The sequence below is a fragment of the Orycteropus afer genome, unplaced genomic scaffold (genome assembly GCF_000298275.1).
Source record: "Orycteropus afer afer isolate SDZICR_OR568_19922 unplaced genomic scaffold, OryAfe1.0 scaffold00044, whole genome shotgun sequence".
Taxonomy (NCBI): domain Eukaryota; kingdom Metazoa; phylum Chordata; class Mammalia; order Tubulidentata; family Orycteropodidae; genus Orycteropus; species Orycteropus afer.
This window is the reverse complement of record NW_006921631.1, coordinates 133,296-157,381: the sequence shown is the minus strand read 5'-3', so window position 1 is coordinate 157,381 and position 24,086 is coordinate 133,296. Positions and strand designations below refer to the sequence as shown.

The 24,086-nt window shown below is 38.1% G+C and overlaps 1 protein-coding gene across 1 annotated transcript in view; it reads left to right on the top strand.

Moving 5' to 3' along the window:
* Positions 1-6,293: 6,293 nt before the first annotated feature.
* The window catches only part of FMO2 (flavin containing dimethylaniline monoxygenase 2), a 56,010-nt gene continuing 38,217 nt past the window's right edge, over positions 6,294-24,086 (top strand). Inside the window, exon 1 of the mRNA XM_007937697.2 lies at positions 6,294-6,425. Within this exon, the coding sequence (XP_007935888.1) occupies positions 6,294-6,425 (132 nt within the window). The remainder of the gene's footprint in view (positions 6,426-24,086) is intronic.

Here is a 24,086-nt window from a genome sequence, read left to right as displayed (position 1 = left end):
TTGTTTTTGGAGAGATAGTGAGGATGTCATTTAGGAACTGTTCACAGTTCCTAAATTTGAGGCACAATTACTTGGCCACTATTTTTTTCTTTTCTTTTTAACTGAAAAATGTAATTAGCTCCTCAGTCATTAGGCCTTACTTTTGTCTTTTTTATTCTTGTTATAATGTTGTTATTTTGAATGAACAGATTACACAGAGAAGGCCTTTTAACACACTTGAACTCAGTTTGGGAAATTTCAGAGAAAATGTTTCCTGAACACCCAACTTGAAATTGTGAAACCACCCTGTATTAGTTTCCTAGGGCTGTTATAGCATAAACTGGGCAACTTGGAGGCCAGAGGTCTGAAATCAGAGTATTGGTCATATTGGTTCCTTCTGAAGGCTCCGAGAAAAAATATTTTCCATGTCTCAAAGACCTCATTTCTAAACAGATCACACTCACAGGTACCAGGGAATTAGGACTTCAGCATATCTTTTTGAGGGACACAATTCAGTCCATGACACAACATTCCTACACTTAGATATCTTTCCTCTGCTTTATGTTTCTCCATAGCACTTATCACTATCTATTATACGGTATTTTATTTAATTGGTTATTTTATTTTATTGATTATCTGCCCCTCTCCACTAGAAAGCAAGCTCTATGAGGATGGGGAGCTAGGTCTCTCTTGTTTGTTGCTGTATCTGTAGGATTAAGAAAGTGTCAGGCATCTAAAGTTGCCTAACAAATACTTGTTGAATGCATGATTGAATGAATTTATGTAAAACATCTCTGGGTCCTTAGATCCACTGGCCTTGTTGTCTTGGGGAACGGAGTCTTTTATCTTCATGATGTAGACTGTATCCAAGATACACAGGGCTTTTTAGTCTCTTATTTAGTCTTCCTCATGAATGAGGTAGTGTTTCATTCTGTTGTACCTAGGTTTGCTGTATTCAGAACCAAATCTACAGCACATAACAAAAACAAATGAACATTAGTGTTAACTAACTGGGATGTTAGGAGTTCTGGTTACCTAGTGCTACTCTGACAAGAATATACCACAAATGGGATGGCTTGAACAAACAGGAATTTATTCTCTTACAGTTGGGGAGGCTAGAAGTCCAAGTTCAAAGTGCCCGGCTCTAGGGACTGGGTAAAGCCCCTCAGTCTTGGGCTTCAGCTTTGCCTCCTGTTCCCGGCCCACTGGCGTTAGAGGCTTTTCTTCACTCAGACAGCTTGTGGCCGCTGAGACTGACAAGCCAAAGGTTGACAAGTAAAAAGGCACAGTCCCTCTTCCAGTAAGATGGAGGAATAGGCAAACATGCGATACAGACCCTCTTCAACAAATAAAAGAAAAAACAATTGACAGAGATACAGAAGATAATCCTGGAACCCTGAGCTTTGAAAGGAACTATACAGAAGTGGATTAGGCACCAAATAGTGGAGAAACCTGAACGAAAACAATGAGTACAGAGACGGTCGGAGCTGCAGACTATCAGCCACGTTGACGAGACCAACAGCCTGAATATTTCCAAGTGGTGTTGGGACTGAGAATTGATGTAAAGATTAGTCCCAGTCACAAAGGGCTGTAGGGACAGCTGCTCTGGTGGCCTATGACTAGGAAGGGAAACAGCAAGGAGGGAGACAACCTGAGCTGTGGACTTTCTGCTGTCCAAGGGTGCAGCCATTTTGATTGTTTACACATGGCAGCCATTTTGGATATTTAAAGTGACAGAGGGCACAGCCATTTTGAATGTTTATAAGCAGCAGCCATTTTGGATATTTAAAGTGACCAAGGATGCAGCCATTTTGAATATTTACAAATGGCTGCCATTTTGGATATTTAAAGTGACCGAGGGCACAGACATTTTGAATGTTTACAAGTGGCAACCATTTTGATTTTAAAGTGATAGCATTCTAATTTGGATTCCAGGGACCTAAGAACAGGCTCTGTTTGCCAGGGGTGGCAAGGACATATGAGAGGCTGACAAAGGAAAGGAGACAGGTGGTAAGTGTATAAGTGCTGTCAAATAGTGAATAGAGCAGCACAGCACAGTATCCTGCCTATATAGATAACATACAAACAAAACAAAGAAAAGGAAAATTGTGGGCAAGTCATTCCAACATATAATCACTAATTAAAGATAAACACAAAAATGTCACAATGCCTCAGAGACAACAGAGCATCACAGTCCACACAAAGAAGCAAGATAGAGCAGGACAAACAAGGGACCAGGATACAGACCCAAAACACATCCCTGAGGAAGAAGCAGCATTGGAACTCCCTAATAAAGAATTCAAAAGAATTATATTTAGGTATCTTCAAAGGACTGAAAGACAGACTAAGGAAAACACAGACAAAACCCTAGAACAATTTTGGAAGATAATACAAGAACAAAAGGAAAAAAAAAATTAGAAATGATTCTAAATCTACAGCTAGAAATTCAGAAGATTAATACTAAATTGTCATAAATAGATAATACATTGAAAGGGCAAAGGATAGAATTGATGCAATGGAAGACAGACTTAATGAGATTGAAGACAAATACCTGAACACTTATTTGGAAAGGGATCAATCAGAAAAAAGATCAAAACAAAATGAAGAAAGCCTAAGGTTCATGTGGGATACCATCAAAAGGAATAACCTACGTGTCATTGGAATTCTGGAACAGAAAGAGAAAAATAAATCACTGAGAAAATTGTCCAAGATTTGTTGGAGGAGAACTTCCCTGATATGATGAAAGATGAGAATATATCCATTCAGGAAGTCCAATGAACCCCAAACAAGATAGACCCCAAAAGAAAACCACTAAGACATATAATCATCAAACTCACCAAAACCAAAGACAAAGAAAGAATCATAACAGCACAGGAAAAACAAAAAGTTACCTACAAGGGACAATCAATAAGACTAAGCTCGGATTTCTCAACAGAAATCATGCAGGCGAGAAGACAGTGGGATGGCATATATAAAACACTGAAAGAGAAAAATTTCCAACCAAGAATTATGTACCCAGCAAAATTGTCCCTCAAATATGATGGTGAAATTAGGACATTTCCAGATAATCAGAAATTAAGGGAATTTGTTAAAAGCAGTCCAACCTTACAAGAGATGCTAAAGGGAGTCCTTTGGACAGAGAACCAACAACAACCAACAACAACTGACCACTAACACACATGATGATATAACACAGAAACCAACCCAGCTATGGAAGTATCCAAAGTAAATAAGCCTACAAGATTGTAAACAGGGAACCAGAGACACCAACTGACAAATGAGGATAACTACAAACCAAAAAAAGGGAAAAAAATCTGTGTTGTTACAGAACTTCTAGATGGTAAGGAAGTTAAGACAGCTACAAGATGGAACAGACTATTCTAAACTTGGGAAGAAAACTGTAAATCACAGGGCAACCTCAAAGAAAAATTATAAGCCTTCACATAAAAAAAAAAGAAAAGGATTAGCATAAATAGTCAGCAAACACTAAAACAATAGCAATGAAGGAAGTGATAACATGATTCACAAACAAAACGAGCTCAGCATAGAAAATTATATGGAACAAAGAAATCGACACAATGAAGAAGCACATGACAAAAAGGACAGCAACAAATTCATATTTGCTGAAAATCACGTATCTGGCAAGGGACTTATCTCTAAGATTGATGGAAAACTCTAGTGCCTCAACATCAAGGGAATTAACAATCCAGTTGAAAAATGGGCAGAAGACATGAATAGACACTTCACCAAGGAGGATATTCAGGTGGTCAGCTAATACATGAAAAGATGCTCACAAGCATTGGCCATCAGAGGAATGTAAATCAAAACAACAATGAGATATATTGTCTCACCCTAGTGTTGATGGCAACGTTCAATGAGACAGAAAATAACAAATGCTGGTGGGGATGTGGAGAAATTGGGACTCTCATACATTGCTTGTGTGACAGTGAAGTGACACAACCACTGTGGAAAGCACTATGGCTATTCCTCAGAAAGTTGGAATTGGAAATACCATTTGACCCAGCAATCCCATTACTAAGTATATATCCTAGAGAGGTGAGAGCTAGGATAGGAACAGATACATGCATGCTCATGTTCCTCACAGCACTATTTACAATAACAAAAAGATGGAAACAACCTACGCACCCATCAGCAGAAGAGTGGATGACAAAACTATGGTACATACACATACTGGAATGCTATGCAGCACTAAGGAATAATATAGAGTCTGAAAAACTCCATATAATATGGATGAACTTGGAGGACATTATGCTGAATGAAATAAGTCAATCACAGAAGGACAAATATAGTATTAGTTCGTTGTTGTGGAAGGTCAAGGAAAGGTTTACATATGGAGGGAAACTTTCTTTGTTGGTTGCCAGGGATGGCAGGGGAGGGGAGGGAACACTACAAAAAAAAGAAAAAAAATGCATTGACCCATGTCACTTCAGTTTTGTATATTTCACTGTGCATAAATTATATTTCAATAAAATGTATTTAAAAAAAGAAGAAGAAGAAAAAAAAAAAAAGGCACAGTCCTGATGTTATCAAATCACATGGCAGGCTATTAACTGAAGTTATTGAAAGTCCTAAGGTCGGCAGAGCATGGAAGCCTGCTGAACAACGACATAGGTACACTCAGGGTTCAAGCATGCCATAAGCTAAGCTACCCTTAAGGCTTCTCCTTGTATAAAGGAAGCAGACCTCGTCCCTAAGGCAGCTGCTCAGCTTCTCACATTAGATTCTATCGTGGAGTTGATTATCAGTCTCATCATGGGGAATACTGCATCCAGCTCTCCAGCCACTCAACTAGGCCTCCAGCCAAGTTAACACACAAACTTAACTACCACAGTAGGCAAAGGTAAGTTATCCAGTTCTATATAAAGCTTAGAATTCACGTTAGGTTCATCGAGCCAACATTCACACAAGCAGAAAGATCAAGATAAAATATGGGTCTGGGCAGGGTGAGAAGTCTAAGAATAGGTAATGCCAGGATCCATAAATGCTCAAGTTTAAAAAAGCCAGTCCAGAACAAAGATGTAAATTCCATGAGAAAAGGAAAGCAATCTATCTCATTCATTGAGGCACAGCAATATGTCAGAATATTGCCTCCAAAACCCAAACCGAACCCACTGCTATCGAGCTGAACCCAACTCATAGTGACCCTATGTGTTACAGAGTAGAACTGCTCCACAGAATTTTCTTGGTTATAATCTTTATGGAAGCAGATCATCAGGTCTTTCTTCCACCGTGTTGCTGGGTGGGTCTGAACCACCCACCTTTAGGTCAGTGGTCAAGTGCAAACTGCTTGAGCCCCCCAAGGAATAAGGCCTAGCACATAGAAATGAGTATTTGTTAGGTAGATGACAGAATTCTAGACAGAATTCACATAACCATTAAAAATGCTGCTATAGAAATAAAGGTATTAATATACCAGGAAAATGGAAAAAACAAGAAAGCAATTATACTTAAGTATGATTCCATTTCTGTATATGTGGTATATGTGTGCATATATATATATACATATCTAAAATAATGCACCAAAATATCATCGATGGTCACAGTTATCTCTGGATGCTGAGTTTAGGGGTAATTTTAACTTCTTTTTATTTATCCATATTTGCTAATTTTCTAATGTATATTTGTTATTTGTTACATCCATTACAGAGATTTTTTAACCATCTGTGTGTAAGTGTATAATATTATTACAGTAAAGACATTCCAACATTACCCTTGGCCTCAGAAATAGGAACTTCTTGCTTAATTTCCAGAGTCCTAACAAACTCCTTGGAGTTTCAGAATGCGGAAGGAGGAGTGCAAAGCTCTTCTTACTTCTTACAGCCTCCTCCCACTCTTAAAGTGCTTCTGAGCACCTCCCAGCACACAACAGATCGACCTGAGAAAACTATTCTGTCAAGGGGACAGTGCCAAAAGGCAAAAAACAAAGGTAAGGATGATAGCTGGGGATGCAAGCTGAAAATGACAAGCGCAGCACTGGAAAAAATGTAACTGGAGACTTGGCTCACATCTCTAGTGCAATGTTATTGAATAAGTTGTTTTTATTAAATGGGTTGCTTTTAAATGCTAAACCAAGATGTTGTAAACAAGGTTTGAAGCAAAGTCTATGAAAGAAGAACTCTCAAGGGGAAGAAGACTGGGATTTGACTAGTAATGCATTTTCTTCAATTAGTGCTGCTTATAAATTACTATTGCTACAGTGTTTAAATCCACTTTCCTGGTCAGACCATAGGATTTTTTTTTACCCTTTTTCCCATTTATACAGCATTGATTGATCAACTCCTTGATAGGAGATCATGGCAAAGAAGGTGGCAGTGATTGGAGCTGGGGTCAGTGGCCTGATATCTCTTAAGTGCTGTGTGGATGAGGGACTTGAGCCCACTTGCTTTGAGAGGACTGAAGATATTGGAGGGCTGTGGAGATTCAAAGTAAGTGAGATTTTCTTGTTTCTTAAATGGGTTGTTCTGCACTTTCAGGCTGAATCATAGCTACTGATTTATCTTATTAAAGGATTTCTTGAGAAACTTTGATCAGATTTCATTCATGCAGCTATACAGGGACTGAATCATGAGCTAGCACCTTGCCAGGTCAGTACTATCCTAAAGCTGGTGACTAACCCAGGCTTGTGAAGGGCCTCTTCTTTTGGATCCAGCAACTGTCTTGTAGTTTGTAGTTTTGTCATTCTCAAAGCAATATACTGATATTGGAAAATATTTAGCCAAGTAGAAGTGACTCAGATTCTTTCCAAGACATCATTTCTACTTCAATCATTGAGCCAAATGGATCTTCAGAGAATATACCCCTGTTGCTACTGACTGTGGGAGCTCTGGTAACATAGTGCCTAAGGCATTTGACTGCTAACCAGAAGGCTGGCGGTTCAAACCCACCAGGCACTCCTCGGAAGGAAGGTTGGGCAATCTACTTCCGTAGTGATACCGCCTCGGAAATCCAAGGAGGTCCGATTCGACGGCACATAACAACAACAAGCTACTGACTGTTTCTCTCGGAAATAAGCCATGCTTGTTTGCTTAGCTTTATTGGTGACACTCTATTATAACCGCTGGAAACTCTTCATTACAGAGGTTCTATTTACTATGTTCACTCTATTAGCCAATCCCAAAATTTATGCTAGATGTCCTTCAGAAATTATAGAAAATACACAGATAGATATAAGGATTTATAATGTAATCCTTTCCACAGTCTTAAGTAGGAGTTTGTCACCTATTAGCTGTGAAAACTTGGGCAGGTTATTTACATCTCAATGTCTCAGTTTTCTCAGTTATATAATGGGGTTAATAGCAGAAAGGTATAATTATCTCATACTGCTGCATGGAAGATGAAGGCAGATAATTGATGTAAAGAACCTATTCATATTTTAAAGATGAGCAAATAGAAACTGAGGGAGGTTAAGTGATTTAGCCATAGTCACACAGCTAAGAGAATCAGCATTCAAGCCCAGGTCTACAGGACTGCTAAGAGGTTAAGCCCTTATTCTAACTATGCCTTAACTCTGTATTCTTCCTCAATAAGGTTCAACAAAAGTTTAAGCTCATAACTCAAGAACAACTTTAGGACAGGTGAGAATACTCCAAACAGGAGCAACAGATATGGGTGCTTGAGTGGACTCTCATATCAGAAGACTAACAAAAGGGCTGAGAGAATGAATTTTTCCTACAGGCTGGCCCAGTTAGGGGGTTGACCAGGATCATCTAACACATGTGCTTTGCCAGTTCAAAGTGAATCACATGCCAAAAAGGATTTCTTAAACATTTGATTTCCCATACATCCCAGACATAGACGACCTTAAGACTCACTTAGATGGTTTTTTAAAGATCCTGATTCCTGGGCACTACCACAGACTTCATGAGTCAAACTGTCCATGAAGGGGAATTTATTTGTTAGCCAAAGACTCAAGTAAATCTTATGATGGTGGATGTTTAGCAAACATTGCATAAATGTATTTATCTAACCATCTAAACACACTCATAGCTAATGATGACAAAGTTGATCTTTATACTGGGCAGGTAACTTTGCAGAGAGGAGATCTGGAAAACAGTTCAACTCACATTCATTTTTTAATAACAGCTGGTCATTAGAATCGTGATGGCTATTACTAAAAGGGTGAAGTGGGATGGTGGTCATTCCTGTCTTAACCAAATGTATGGGTTTTGTGTCCATTTTAAATTCACGTGTAGATTCCAACTGGGATCTTTTTTGTTTCCAGGTATATATGGAAGAAATGTAGGAATTGTAACAAATTTCTATTCATTTTTTTAAATGACCTATTTGGCATCTTAAGGAACTCTGGTGGTACAGTGCATTAGGCATTTGGCTGCTAACCAGAAGGTTGGCAGTTCAAACCAACAGCTTCTCTGCAGGAGGAAGATGAGGCAATCTACTTACATAAAGATGTACAGCCTTGGAAACACAATGGGGTCACTATGAGTCAGAATCAACTCAATGACAGTGGGTTTGGTTTTTTAGGTTTTTTTTTTTTTTTACATTTATTATCTAAGAGTCAACTGTCCCTTATTTGGTTATAATTAATCTGGCAGCAAAAAATGAGAGTTATTTTGACTTAATAATATGACTTGTTTAAGTCCAGTAAGGTAACTCTTGCCCCAAAATATTTCTTCTGCTATCCTAAGTGTCTAAAATTTCAAAATTAGAAATACTTTCCTATGGATTAAAAAGTCATATTGGAATGTGAATTAATTAAGCTTTATTAGATAATAAGCCCCTGGGTGGCAAACATGGTTAAGCATTTAATACTAACTAAAAGTTTAGCAGTTCACACCTACCCAGAGGCCCCTTGGAAGAAAGGCAAAGTCATGTGCTTCCAAAAGGTCACAGCCTTGAAAGATCCGCTGGGGCTAAGTTCTACATTGCAACACACAGGGTCACCACGTGTCAGAATCGACTCAACAGCAACTGATTGGGTTTTGGTTTTTTTGGTTTATTAAATATGAACGTGTTAGTATATAACTCCCTGGTACCTGTAACAATATCAAACTTTTCTTAAAATTATATTCCAATGTTGTTGGGTGCTATTGAGTCAATTCCAACTCACAGCAACTACATGTGACAGAACAAAACTACCCTATTGGATTTTCTTGGCTCTAATCTTTACAGGAGCAGAGCATCAAAGTTTTTCTCCCACAGAGTCACTGGATAAGTTCAAACCACCAACCTTTCAGTTAGCAGCCAAGGACTTAACTGCTGAGACACCAGGGCTCCCTGATATTCCAGTAGAGAAATGTAATTGTCTCCATCCCAAGAAGACAAAGAATCTCCCTGCAGAGTGAAACATACAATAAATAAAATTTTACAGACTGCCATGGGGCCATAGAGAATCCTGGTTACCAGGAGACTGGATTGCTAAGAGGGAGAGGTACTGAAAGGGTGCTGGGAGCTCCCATCTCACCCTTAAAGCAATTTTGCATACTTTATACCAAAAACCAAACTCACTGCAATCAAGTCAATCCCAACTCATAGCGACCCCTCCTTGGGTTTCCAAGGCAGTATCACTATGGAAGTAGATTGCCCAACCCTCTCCTACTATTCAGAATCAAGTTTTAACATGGTTATGATTTCATTTCTTATATTCACACATTATTCTCCTGGAACCACTTAACACATTTAGTAGTGACAAATTAAAAAAAAAAACAAAAATGTTGACACCCTATCTTTTGTTCAGCTCAAATGCTGTTGAATTCTTCCAAAAGGTTCTTCAGCACCTTCTAGTGGTGGAACAAGAGAAGGGGGTAATTAACATATTTTTTAGCACTTTTTTCCAGTGATAGAGAAGCACCTCACATGTATCATTTTTTTTTTCTTCACAACACCCCTAGAAGTAGGTTTCTTATGAATATGCTCATTTACATATGACAAGGAAGCTGAAGTTTGGGTTAAATAATGTTTCCAGGGGAATGTAGTGGTAGAAATAGAAAAAATAAAAATTAAGATAAGATTCCTGAGCCCTCACATTTAATAGCCTTACTACCCTCCAGCCACTCCTCGGAAGGAAGGTTGGGCGATCTACTTCCGTAAGTGACACCACCTTGGAAACCCAAGGAGGGGTCGCTATGAGTAGGATCCAACTCCACGGCAGTGGGTACTGAGTTACTGCGAGAGGAAAGCATGATCTTCCTTTAGTCACTACCCTCATCTGCCTCCTCATCTGCTTCCTAATATCTTGTGCTCTCAGGGAAGTTAGCAATACACATCACTCTTTTGTTTAATTGTTTTGATATATGAATTTCCTCTTTTCCCAGACTCTATTTATATATATTCAATTATTTTAATTAATATTCATATAATAATTTCCAGACCTCTTTTTACCTTAGTTAGGTTGCCTTCCTCTGGAGTCAATCTAAAATATCACTTTATCTCTGAAAAATTGCCTCCCCCAAACAATAATATTCCAAACAAGTTTATTTTCTTAATACATATTTTTCAGAACCAAAGATGTGCTGGGCACTGTGTTAGGCCATGAAAAATATGTTAGATACAATCATTGCCCTCGAAGACTTTACAATGAATTGGTTTGTCAATTGCTCTTTACGGCTTTTGCTTTACTTGGCCTAGATACTCTATCTCTGTTAAAGCAGTTTAATGTTGTATTAATTTTTTTTTTAAATAAAGGTTGAAAGAGTCAATAGCTAATACTTATTTAATTCTTTCTATATGCATTTTTTCATTTTATACTTATAATATTCCTCTGAGTTAGTTAATATTAATCCCAATTTAACAATGGGAAAAAGGAGCTCTGGAGGTGCGGTGGTTAAGGCATATAGCTGCTAATCAGAAGATCAGCAGTTTGAACTCACCAGCCACTCCATGGGGAAAAAAAGAGACAACCTGCGTCCATAAGGATTCACAGCCTTGGAAACCCTATGGGACGGTTCACCTCTGTCCTACAGGGTCACTATGAGTCAGAATTGACTCAGTGGTAGTGGGTTTTGAACAATGAGAAAGGCAAGGGTAAGTGTCTTGCCCATAATAATTAGTAATCAAATAATCTCAGTATGGTGGTGATAGTTCACAAAACCAGTTACCACATTGAGATTAAATGGACATGAGTTTACCATCCTACTTCCTCTCACTTCACACTAATGATTCATACTGAATTTGAGATTCACACTTCACACTAATGATTCAATTAATACTCCTCACTCTTTTTCATTTGAGCCTGGATAATCTAAGTCACTATTACCCTACTGCGAAACTAATTTTTAAGTTTATTTACAAGAATATATACTTATGTAAATTAAATATTGTATAAGTGGTTTGATCCATAGCCAAAAAAATCTTTATTTGAAATTTCCGTTATCTGTCATGTTTGCTGTGCCTTCAAGCTTTGGTTATACACAAATTTGATCATCTGATTCATCTCCATCAAAATTATTGTTTAAATATTGAAAGCCAGAAGATAAAAATGTCAAGCAGGGACCTGAGATATCACCAAATGAGACTTTCTAAACAATATCATCTCCACACAGATCTAAACACGCACGGCCTCTCTTCTGTTTCAGTTGGCATGGGCTTTTGAACAGTACATTCTGTCCACATAGAGTATAGCTACATTATACAGCACTAGCTTAGAACAAACAGCCATTTCCTTTCCAGGCAAGATAAGTGCCTTACCCTTGCTTTACCTTCAGAAGTTTTTTAGGTTTTTTTTTCTCAGATAAATATATCCAAAGACTCATCACAGCACAACTCAATATAACTTAAGGTTTTGCACACTCTTGCCCATTTAACTGAACCAAATTTAACATGTTAGATATTTGGAGCTTTCCAGGTAATCAAATATAAAATATCATTGTCCTTTAAGGCTCCTGACCAACAGGCTAAGATATACTTTGGTTAATTTTCCATAATATTTTTAAAGAACTAATATTTCCATGAGCAGAATAGAACAAAGTTTATAGCATACTACCAGTAAAATTGTATACCCATTCCCATTTGATATGAATGTCCATTTTAGTATCATTAAGCCCTATTTGGGGAGCTCTGGTGGCATAGTGCCTAAGGCACTTGACTGCTAACCAGAAGGCTGGCGGTTCAAACCCACCAGCTACTCTTCAGAAGAAAGGTTGGGCGATCTACTTCCATAGTGATACTGCCTCAGAAACCCAAGGAGGGGTCATTATGAGTCGGGCCAACTCGACAGCACACAACAACAATAACAACAACAAGCCCTATTTGCAGTGATAGAAAGTGCTTGTGATTGACATTACCCATTCATTCATTCATTCAACACACATATTTAATGTGCCAAGCATTATACTAAGTGCTAAGAAAACAGAAATGCAGCCTTTGCTGTCAAATGCTCATAGCTCAGTGGGAGAACTATTAAAGAAAATTCATATTAGAGTGCAATTCTGATACACTAAGAGTCATGGAAGCACAGAACTTCAATCAGCAGAACATAAGGCAGGCTACCTAGAGGGTGTGATACTGTTACTTTAGTCTTGACAATTAGTAGATACCACGCATGTGAAGATAAAGAAATTATATTCTAGACAAAGCAAACAACATGTACACTTAGGGAACAGATATTCATATGATCTAGCTGGAATAAAGGATGCAAGTGGATGAGTGATGACTGGTAGTCATACTATTGTGGTTTGTGTATTGCTGTGACATTGGAAGCATGCCACCAGTATTTCAAATACTAGTAGAGTCACCCATGATGGATAGGTTTCAGTGCAACTGGGTGAGTAGCTAGACAGAATGGACAGGGTCTGATCATGAGGAACGTATGCCCCATGTTTATAAGCATACACTTTTCCCTGAAGGAAGTGGGGGAAATATCTGAGTCAGAAAGTCCAACTAGGGGGCTCTTCAAGTGATCAAGACTAGAGATCCTGGTAGACATCACCCTAAAGAAGAGATGGCAGAATGCAGTGACATCCTAAAAGACATGATGGTTCCCAAAGTTGCATCAGAATAAGCTGAGAGTCCTTCTAAAATACATATTCTTAGGCCCTAGTCATACCTGCCTAAACTTTATATATTTCAAAACTCCTTGGAGTTCTCTGATGTAACCTGTCAACTGAATGGCATTTACAAACCACAATTTTTGGCTCTAATTGTAGGTTGAGAAAGGAAAAAGAGTTTCAGTTTCACTCATTTTAAGTGATGGAGCCTGTAAAGTCCATCTAAAAGAGCAAAAAGATGGCATGACAGAATATTCTCAAAGACATGCAATTTAATTACATCCAACTGCTTATAGGCTTATGGTAACCAACCATGAGAACAAAATATTGATTGGTAGTAGACAATATAATGAACTTTCATAGTGAAGAAGTAGATCCATTTTTGTTTAATAAGTTTGTTCCATCAAGTAGACTAAACATTATGCTTGTAAAGCTGGATAGGTGCTTCTAACACAGTTTGACAAGAGTTGGAAGTTACTAAGTCACTGAAACCTCCAAATCAAAATGGTATTTTGTGGCTCACATCTTCCTCAAGCGCTCCCTACATACAGAAAGAAAAATAAGAAAGATCTGAGGTCAGAATTTTTAAAAAAAGAAAGTATGAAGCTTATAAAGAAAACAGAAGGTCTTTTTCAGAAATAGATCCAATTTAAATGAAAGAATTTTTAATGTATTAAGCCTCTGGAATGCAAGAGAGTATAAAATATTCTAAACTCTAAATCCTATAAGCAATGAACAGTGAAGCACTGTAAAGGCACTTTCCCACCTGATATTATTATGTAGAAACATCTTGTAAACAATTATTCTTTGCATAAAGCACTGTAAATATTTAAGAAAGGCAAAATTGAAAGCTTTTTTTTTTCTAAAAAAATTATAAATTACTCAAACTTTATTACTGTTCAGTTCTTATCACCAAAAATAGATCTAATTGAGCATACTAATTCAATATAATGATAATTTCCACTAGAAACTGTGTGTGTCTGTCCTGTTTGCATTTTTGCTCAACAGGGCCTGAGCCAGAATAGACATCTGACATATATTTTTGTATTAAATCAATAAGAATCATCTTCTCTTCATAACCCTGGGCAAACTCAACAAATTTATCTAGATTTGTCTAAACACATAGACATCTTCTTCAGGTAACTAAATGCAACAAGAAGCACTTATAGATAAAAATGCTTTGTTTTAATGTTGCCCACCAATCTGTTAGCTCAACAATGAACACCACCACTTGATCTTCAGAAATAGAAGTGTGATATCACTTGTGATTACTGACAAACTACACAAGTAACCTCTCAAACAAGGGTCTTATTCTGACTATCTAGACTAAGACATCAGAACTAGTTATTTTTGTTACTCAAATTCACCTTAAAATTGACCTTAGCAGGAAGCCAACCACATTTTAAAGCCTATTTATTGGTATTTGAAAAAAACTAACATTTTGGCTATACCATATGAGTCAGTCTTAGTTTAGCTATGTCAAAACCATGTCTCGTTTAATAAGATTAACTGTATTGGCCAGCAATAACAGCAACAGAGGCAAACATTTATTAAGCTTTTATTTAGAGCCAGACATTGTGCTAAATACTTTATCTAATCTCCTGAAAGCCTCACAATAACTGTTTGATATTAGGATTATTAATGAGCCCCATTTTACAAATGAGGAAACTGAATTTAACTTGTCCAAGTTAACAAAACTGTTAAAGGTAGAAAGATTAAGATCAGAACCCAGTCTGACTACAGAGCCTTCTCTGAACTACTTAAAATTATCTGGTCTTGAGAGAAATTATTATTTCTCTAGTTTATAAAATATTTCCTATTTTGAAAATTTTGCTGGATAAGAAACTCAAACATTCAGTCTGCCAAGGACATTATGTTCAGTCATGATAAAACATTCAGGAATACTTTACAAATAAGTTTGACTCCAGTATTACGCAATCTGAAAATAATGTTTGAAAAAAATAAAAATACTATGATTTATTCATACACAGTTCAAATCATTTTGTCCTTGTGTAAGACACAGAACTACTTCATATTCTAATGTGGGCTGGGGGGGGGGGAGGTTGCAGGGCAGAACAAGATGGTACAGTGAATGGATGCTCCCAGCAACTAACCCACTGAACAACACATAATAACAAGCACAGACTGAGATCTCAGAACTCTGGAGGGCAGCTGAGGTGTTGAAGAGTCAGGTGAGACCAGAAGCAGAGGAGAGGAGAAGCAAGGATGGGAGGCACAGAAACTGGGACAACCTACCCATTAACATTGGGAGTACTCACTCATTGCAGCCATTTTAAGACGGGGCTAGGTAATACTCTAAACAGAGAAAACAGAAAGGGAGCTAATTTGAGGAACCTGTAGCCCAATTTTTTAAGCCATGGGAGTTCCCAGGTTGCACAATTGAGAAAGGGTGAATGGAAACCATGGCACTGTGAGAGTGCTGTTGAATCTTGCTGAGGCCCAGAAGAACAGGCACTAGGAACAGGAGGATCTGCAAGGGCAGCAGGGAGAGGGAAATACTTCAGACTGAAGGGCAGCACAAAGGGAAACAACCCATAGGGAACACAGAGCCTATGTAGGGGCTCCTGTGAGGGAAAGATATAGAGAACTCTCCCACTTTTGCCACATTAGAGCTGAACCCTACTGCTTACATCAGAGTGTGCAACCAGCTAAACCCACCTTCTCCTGTGCATGCATATTAAATTTTAAAAATTAGGCATCCAGAACTCCTGAATCAGCATGGAAGAATAAAAGTTGACTATGCAATGGTATTTGTCTGTGTAGATTATAACAAAGTATGGATAACATTGAGAAGGCTGTGAATTCCAAAATGCTTAGTTGTGTTCATGAGGAATCTGTGCATGGACAAAGAGACAGTCATTTGAACAGAACAAGGGGATACTACATGGTTTAAAATCAGGAAGGGTGTGTGTCAGGATTGTATCCTTTCACTATACTTATTCAATCTGTATGTGGAGCAAATAATCCAAGAAACCAGACTATATGAAGAAGAACGTGGCATCAGAATTGGAGGAAGACTCATTAACAACCTGCAATATGCAAACAACACAACCTTGTTTGCTGACAGTGAAGATGACTTGAAGCACTTACTGATGAAGATCAAAGACTCCAGCCTTCAATATGAATTACACCTGAACATAAAATAAACACAAATGCTCAGAAATGGACCAATAAACAGCATCACAATAAATGGACAAAAGACTGAAGTTGTCAGGGATTTCATTTTACTTGAAACCACAATTAACACCCATGGAAGCAGCAGTCAAGAAATTTAATGGTGTATTGCTCTAGATAAATCTGCTCCAAAAGATCTCTATAAAACATTGAAGAGCAAAGATGTCACTCTGAAGACTAAGGTGCACCTGACCCAAGCCATGATATTTTCAATCACCTCATATGCATGCAAAAGCTGGAAAATTAATAAGGATGACTTCAGAAGAACTGATGCATTTCAATCGTGGTGTTGGCAAAGAATACTGAAAATACTGTGGACTGCTAGAAGAATGAACAAATCTGTCTAGGAAGAAGTACAGCCAGAATGCTCCTTAGAAATGAGAATGGCCAGATGTCATCTCACGTACTTTGATCACATTATCAGAAGGGAACAATCCTTGGAAAAGGATATCATGTTTAGCAAAGTAGAGAGTCAGCAAAAAAGCAAAGACCCTCAACAAGATGGATTGACACAGTGGTTGCAACAATAGGCTCAAGCAGAGCAAGGTTTGAGAAGATGACACAGAACCAGGCAGTGTTTTGTTCTATTGTACAAAGCATCACTATGAATTGGAAATGACTCAATGGCACTTAACAAATGTAACTAGTGGTTCTCAAGAGACTGTGGAAGGCTGAAATGGAAGACTGAGAGGGCCCCTCACTGAAAACTCCAAAACTTTCACAGGCTAACAGGAATGATTAAAGTGGGCATGATTCATAGGGACTAACTCACTATTTTTCCATCCTTTTCCCTTTCTTTCAAGTAAATAGAATTGCCAAACTTTTTTATGGGCACTGAGTTCTTAAATTTGCTATTTCTAATTATGTATTATTTTAAGCATAACTAACTCTCTCCTATGACTAGTTTCAGCTAGGAACCATAGCCTACAATAAGAAGACCCTGAGAAAGGAGACACCAAGCCTTGGAGGAACCAAGATAAAGGAGAAATGGAGTTATCCCTGGCAGAGTGAGAGGCCTAGGGATACCCACTCCCATACTCTCCCCCCGCTTGTAGAGTTAATCTTTCTAGGCAGGTGTGAGGAACCTGAGGAACACTTCTCCTGACAAAGGGTGGCTTTGTATCACTGACCAGGAGAAGAGCTGAGAGGTCTTAAGATGACAACATGTCTCATAATGAAAAGGAAACATTCTCAGCATTCCCCAAACCCTCCTATCTCATCAGCCCATTCCTCTTAAAAATCTTAATTATTTCCCAACTCGGCAAGACAGACATTTTAGAGAAATTATTCTCACTGTCTCCTTGGGTATCAATACTCAATAAACCTTTTGCTTTCTCTCTTCAACCTGTTGTGATCACTAGCTCTTTGCAACAGGGGGTAAGGACCTTGTTTTCCTGCGAGGAAATACCAAACACACTGCTGCTGGTTGGATTCCGACCTATGATCACTCTATGGAGCTAAGTGGAGCTGCCTGTGGTGCTCCCAGTGCTGTGAGTCTTTGCTGAGGTGGGCTGATACATCTTTCTCCCATGGAGCAGCTGCTGGGTGCAGGGCCCACACTTTTTTTTGCCAGCCAGATGCATGGCCACTGAGCCACCAAAAAAGCAGAATACAAAATTTAAAATAAACCACCAAGAAGACCTGACTTACCCTTGGCTGCTCTTCACAAACAGTTATCAGAGATCTAAATAAAATAACACCACAATGTCTCAGAGACAACAGACCATCACAGTCCACACAAAGAAGCAAGATAAAGTGATAGAAACAAGAGAGCAGGATACAGGCCCAGAACACATACCTGAGGAAGAAGCAGCATTGGAACTCTCTGAAAAGGAATTCAAAAGAATTAGATTTAGGTATCTTCAAAGGATTGAGAGACAGACCAAGGAAAACACAGACAAAACACTAGAAGAATTTTGGAAGAAAATGCAAGAACAAAACGACAAAATAAATGAAAAATTAGGAATGATTCTAAATCTACAGATAGAAATCCAGATGATTAATACAAATTGTCAGAAATAGATAACACATTGGAAGGGCAAAGGAGTAGAATCGATGCAATGGAAGACAGAATTAATGAGATGGAAGACAGAATTAATGAGATTGAAGACAAATACCTGAATACTTCTTTGGAAAGGGATCAGAAAAAATAAAACAAAATGAAGAAAGCCTAAGGTTCAGGTGGGATACAATTAAAAGGAATAACCTACATGTCATTGGAATTCCAGAACAGGAAGAGAAAAATAAAACCACTGAGAAAATTGTCCAAGATTCATTGGAGGAGAACTTCCATGATATGATGAAAGATGAGAATATATCCATTCAGGAAGTCCAATGAATCCCAAACAGAATAGACCCCAAAAGAAAATCACCAAGGTATATCATCATCAAACTCAGCAAAACCAAAGACAAAGAAACAATCCTGAAAGCAGCATAGCAAAAACAAAAAGTTACTTAAAAGGACAACCAGTAAGAATAAGCTCTGATTTCTCAGCAGAAACTATGCCAAGTGAAAAGGCAATGGGATAGTATATATAAAACCCTGAAAGAGAAAATTTTCCAACCAAGAATTATATATCCAGCAAAACTGTCCCTCAAATATGATGGTAAAATTAGGAGAATTACAGATAAGCGGAAACTAAGGAAATTTGTTAAAACCAGACCAATCTTAAAAGAAATACTGAATGAAGTCCTTTAACAGAAAACCAAAAATAGCAAATAACAACCGACCATTAATTCACAAGATGACATAACCCAGAAACCACAGCTATGGACCTATCCAAAGTAAAATAAGCTTACAAGATTATAAACAGGAAACCAGAGACATCAATTGGCAAATGAGGACAACTACAAACCAAAAAGAGGGAAAATACTGTGTAGTTACAGAACTTCTAAATAAGAGAGAAGAGCTGGAGGTAAAGTGGAGCACGTCCTTGGACCCGAGATCCTTGCATTGGACCTCCTTGGCAGAGACAACCCGGTAGAGACCCAGCTGAGAAACCAAGAGCCCCGAGACAGAGCTGCAGGCTTACCTGTCCACAGAGTAAGAAAGCTGACAGAGTGAGGTGCACCTAGGTGTACCTAACAGCAGAGCCAAAAGAGCTTTGTAATATTTGCCTGAGTAGGGCAGAGGCTGGGCCAAGAGGCCAAGAGCCAGAGAGGTGTGCCTGAGGGCATAGCAGAGGGGAGACTCTCCTGGTTGAAGAACTGTATTCTCAGAGCATTTCTGGACCTGAGCTGTATCCTGTTACTCCCCTAATAAACCCCCATAATCATGAGTATTGTCTATGAGTTCTGTGTGGCCATTGCAACGAATTTTTAAACCCAGCAGAGAAGTAGTGAGTGCTGTGGGATCGACAGTTGGTAAAAAGGCTGGAGGATGGTAGCATGTCTGGCCTCATAGGAATAAGCCTTGGGCTGTTGATGATGATTCTATCTTCCTCTTGTGAAGTTAGAGGAGGCCAGAAGATGCCATCCCCAAATCCTTTTTTGCAATGCCCATCAATGGAGGAATGGAAAACTAAACTGTGGTACATAGACACAATGGAATACTATGCAACACTAAAGAAAAATGTAGAATCTGCAAAACACCACATAAAGTGGATTAACTTGAAGGACATCATGCTGAATGAAATAAGTCAATCACAGAAGGACAAATATTGTATTAGTCCATCATCACAAAAAGTCAAGGAAAGATTTCTACATGGAAGGAAGTTTTCTTTGTTGGTTACCAGGAATGGGAGGGAGAGAAAATTCCTAGATAGGTTGAATAAAATATATATACATACCAAAGATTATTAATGGTTATTGGGGGTGGGGGGGAGAAGGGGAAGGGGAAGCTTTTGTTTGCGAGGCATTGAGTTTAAGCTAATGGTGGTGGAATATAAATGTGGGAGTTGTTATGTTGGCAAATGTCTTGTTGTGTATGTTTTCACCACAACAAAAGTAAAAAGAGTCTCCCCCCCCAAAAAAAAGATAACAAAATGGCCCAAGTTCAACAAAACAACAACAGAAAATAGTAAAATACACTCAGTCAAAAGGGAAGAAGGATCAATCAAAAGCAAAATATAAAGAAAAGGAAGTTTCTCTATGATGGCCAGACTAATGCAAAGAATTGATAATTTTCAGACTATAGTGCTAAATATGTTTAAAGAAAGCAAAAAGCACACAGAAAACAAACTAGCAGAGATCAAGAAACAAATGGAGGGACAAAATATGAGACTCAACAAGGAAACTGAAGACATTAAATTAAAGAGAGAGAGAGAGAGAGAGCTACTGGAACTAAAGAATAAAATAAGTGAATTACAAAAAGCAAGAGAAACACCCTAAATAGAATTAAACAAACAGAAGATAGAATAAATCAACAAAATAACTGAACTAATCAAGTCTCAAGAGAAACAAGAGTAAAGAAAAAAAGTAAACAAACCCAAAAGGAAATGTGGAATTCCGTTAAGAAATCTAACATTAGAATTATTGGATTCCCAGAGCACCAAGACAAAAATAAAGGCACAGAAACAATTTTCCAAGAGATAATCAGAGAGATTTTGCCAGACCTAAACAGAGGACCAGGGCACTTTAGTGGCATAGTACCTAAGGCATTTGACTGCTAACCAGAAGACTGGTGGTTCAAACCCACCAGCCACTCCTTGGAAGGGTTGCTATGAGTTGGATCTGACTCGATGGCAGTGAGTTTTTTTTTTAAATAGAGGAGCAAGCTTGCAAGTACAGGAAGCTACATGAACCTCAATTAGAAGAAACACAAAAAGATCAACTCTGTGCCATATTCTAATAAAATTGTTGAAAACAAAAGACAAGGAGAGAATTCTGAAAGCAGCAAGAGAAAAATGCAATAAAATATACCAAGTTTCTTTCACAAGAATCTATGCGGGCTTTTCTCCAGAAAATCTAGGTGGCAGAAGTCAATGGAGTGATGTATATAAAATACTGAACAAAAACAATTGCCAGCCAAGAATTCTTTGCCCAACAAAATTGTCATTAAAAAATGAGAAGGAAATCAAGATCTTCCCTAACAAACAGAAGCTCTGGGAATTTGCTGCTACCAGACAAGCTTTGCAAGTATTACTCAAGAGAGTACTCCAAATGCAAAGGCAGGAGTTTTAAATAAATATCTGTATGTATGCATGGTAAACAAATAGTAACAGAGAGAGAAAGAGATCTCTAAAAAATGCAACAACACTACAATCACAAGAACAAAGTATATGATACTTTCAGGGAATAAACTCAGTAATTAAATCCTCCAGATAATACAACATCAAGTTTGTAGGAAATGAGCACAAAGTAAACCTATTGAATATGGGTTGGATATTGATGTTAATGGAGACATACCAACAGAAATGGAAAAGGGAGGAGAATAGGAATAGATTTATTATGTTAAGATTGTATGTTAACTGTTGTTCATATGTTAAACATTTGTTGAAATTGTAAGGTGTGTAATGGAATATATGTGGTAATCACTAAAAATAATCACCAAGAAAAGAGTATTCAGAAGGAGGAAAAAACTCATCACAAGAAAGCAGCCAAATACAAACAAAAACAAACAAAAACAGAAAAATCAGAATAAATAAAAAAGATACAAAACATTACAAAAATAAATAGCAAAATGAGTGAGGTAGACACTTAATTTTCAGTAATAACCTTAAATATAAATGGTCCAAATGCTCCAATGCCAAGAGTGGCAGAATGGATTAAAAGACATAATCCATCCTTTTATCATCTATTACAAGAAATACACCTTAGACATAAGGACACAGACTAAAAATAAGAAGATGGAGAAAAATATTCCATGCAACCAATTAAAAATTTTAAAAAAAAATTTTTTTAGAAAGCAGAGATGGTCATTCTGATATCAGATAAAACAGGCTTAACATCAAAATCTATTACAAGAGATAAAGCAAGACATTATATAATGATAAAAGGTCAGTGCAGCAAGAAGATAATTATGTATCTACCTAACAGCAATGTACTAAAATAAAGAAACAAATACTGACTAATACAAAAGAATAATGGTAGGGGGCTTCAACATACCATTTTCAGGCATAGACAGAACATCTAATAAGATCACTAAGGACATTGAGAACTTAAATAAAACCATAGCCAACAGCAGCAAATGGACATATTTAGAACATTCCATCCAGCATCAGAACAGTACTTATTTCTCTCCACTACACGTGATCATGTTCCAGAATAGACCATACGCTAGGACACAAATCAAGTCTCAACAAATCATACTCTAATGTAAACTCTCTTTGGATTCTAATACTTACATACTGTTAGCAATAACACCACACTAAAAATCTAACCTCCTAGCAAGCTGGCATATACTTACTTGATTAGCTTTTACCAAGCCATTGAAATTTTAACAAAATTATCATTTAAGACTTGCTTCTGGAAAAGAAAAGTTGAACACATTATTCATAGGAAAAACATTTGACTCCTGGCCTGTGGGAGGCATGAGTGAATTTAAAAAAAAAATGAATAAGTGAATGAATGAAGAGAGAGGGAAAGAGGGAGTGAGAGAGGAAGATATTTACAAACTTAGACCTGGCAAGAATTCAACATTTCACTCTTAAAATGACATGATCTGAGTGCAAACTTCGTTTTAGCTTTAGTGACTCATATTTGGTGCTGATAATGCCTGAAACTGGGACACAGTGACACCTAGTACATATAAAGAGCTTGGCTAATGAAAGGAGCAAGACCTCATGTGTTTACTCTTTTTTAATCTTTAAAATCAAGTGTAACCTCTTGTACAGAAAATGCTGGAAAACCCATGTGTGATAGTATGTGCCTATGTCAGTTATTTTGATGTGTGTCAAAGCAGCTGCCCTAGGTGCCTTTCTGATACAGGCAGTCCCTGAGTTACCAATGAGATTTGCTCCTAACTGTGTCTTTAAGTCTTTAAGTGGAATTTAGTTTAACTTTAATGCAAGAAAAAGGAGCTCTGGTGGTGCACGAGTAAGGCATTTGACTGCTAACCAGAAGGTTGGTGGTTTGACCCACCAGCCAGTCCATGGGAGAAAGATGAGGCAGTCTGCTTCCGTAAAGATTTATAGTCCTGGAAATCCTGCTGTTCTACTCTGCTCTACAGGGTTACTCTGCGTCAGAATTGACTCAATGGCCATGGGTTTGGTTTAGTGCGAGAAAAGCCCAAAGCCTTCTCAATGATTTAAAAGCTATACATGCAGCAAGTGAAGGTGATTGCTATGAAGATTTGTTTTGAATAAAATCCACTGCCATGGAGTTGATTCTGACTCACAGCAAACCTTTAGAGAGAGTACAACTGCCCCCAAAGGATTTCCAAGGCTGTAAATCTTTACAGAAGCAGACTGACTCATCTTTCTCCCACCAAGCAATTGGTGGATTTGAACCGTGACCTTTTGGTTATCAGCCAAATGCTTCAAGCACTACGCCACCAGAGCTCTTTCGTTTCAAACAGGTTGGTTCCATAGTTTCAAAGTAAGGGCAAGTATTTAATAACATTAAAGGACAAGTATGAGATGTCCATTAGTCAGATGTTGGTAATCCAGGGACTACTTGTATTGCAGTAATAGTGGATTATAACTGACCACTTTGCTGAAGATACAGCTTCTTCAGTAATAATTGTTTTCTACTTGTTGAACACCTAGTATATTCCCATTTTACAGATGAGAGAGGACTGAAGCTCAGGGGCACTGACTCACCCAGGCTCATACAGTCTGAAAGAGGTGAATTCAAACTCATATCTGACTCCAAAACTCAGCCTCCTTCTGCTACTCCAAACCTCCTCTTTCAATGTTGTTGTTATGTGCTGTCGAGTCTGACCCAACACATAGCGACCCCTCCTTGGGTTTCTGAGGCAGTATTACTATGGACGGCTCCCTTGTTACCCTCCCGAGAGGGACCGGGTCTCCGGGAGCAAGGTGGGCACGGGCGTAGCACAGAGTAGCGGGC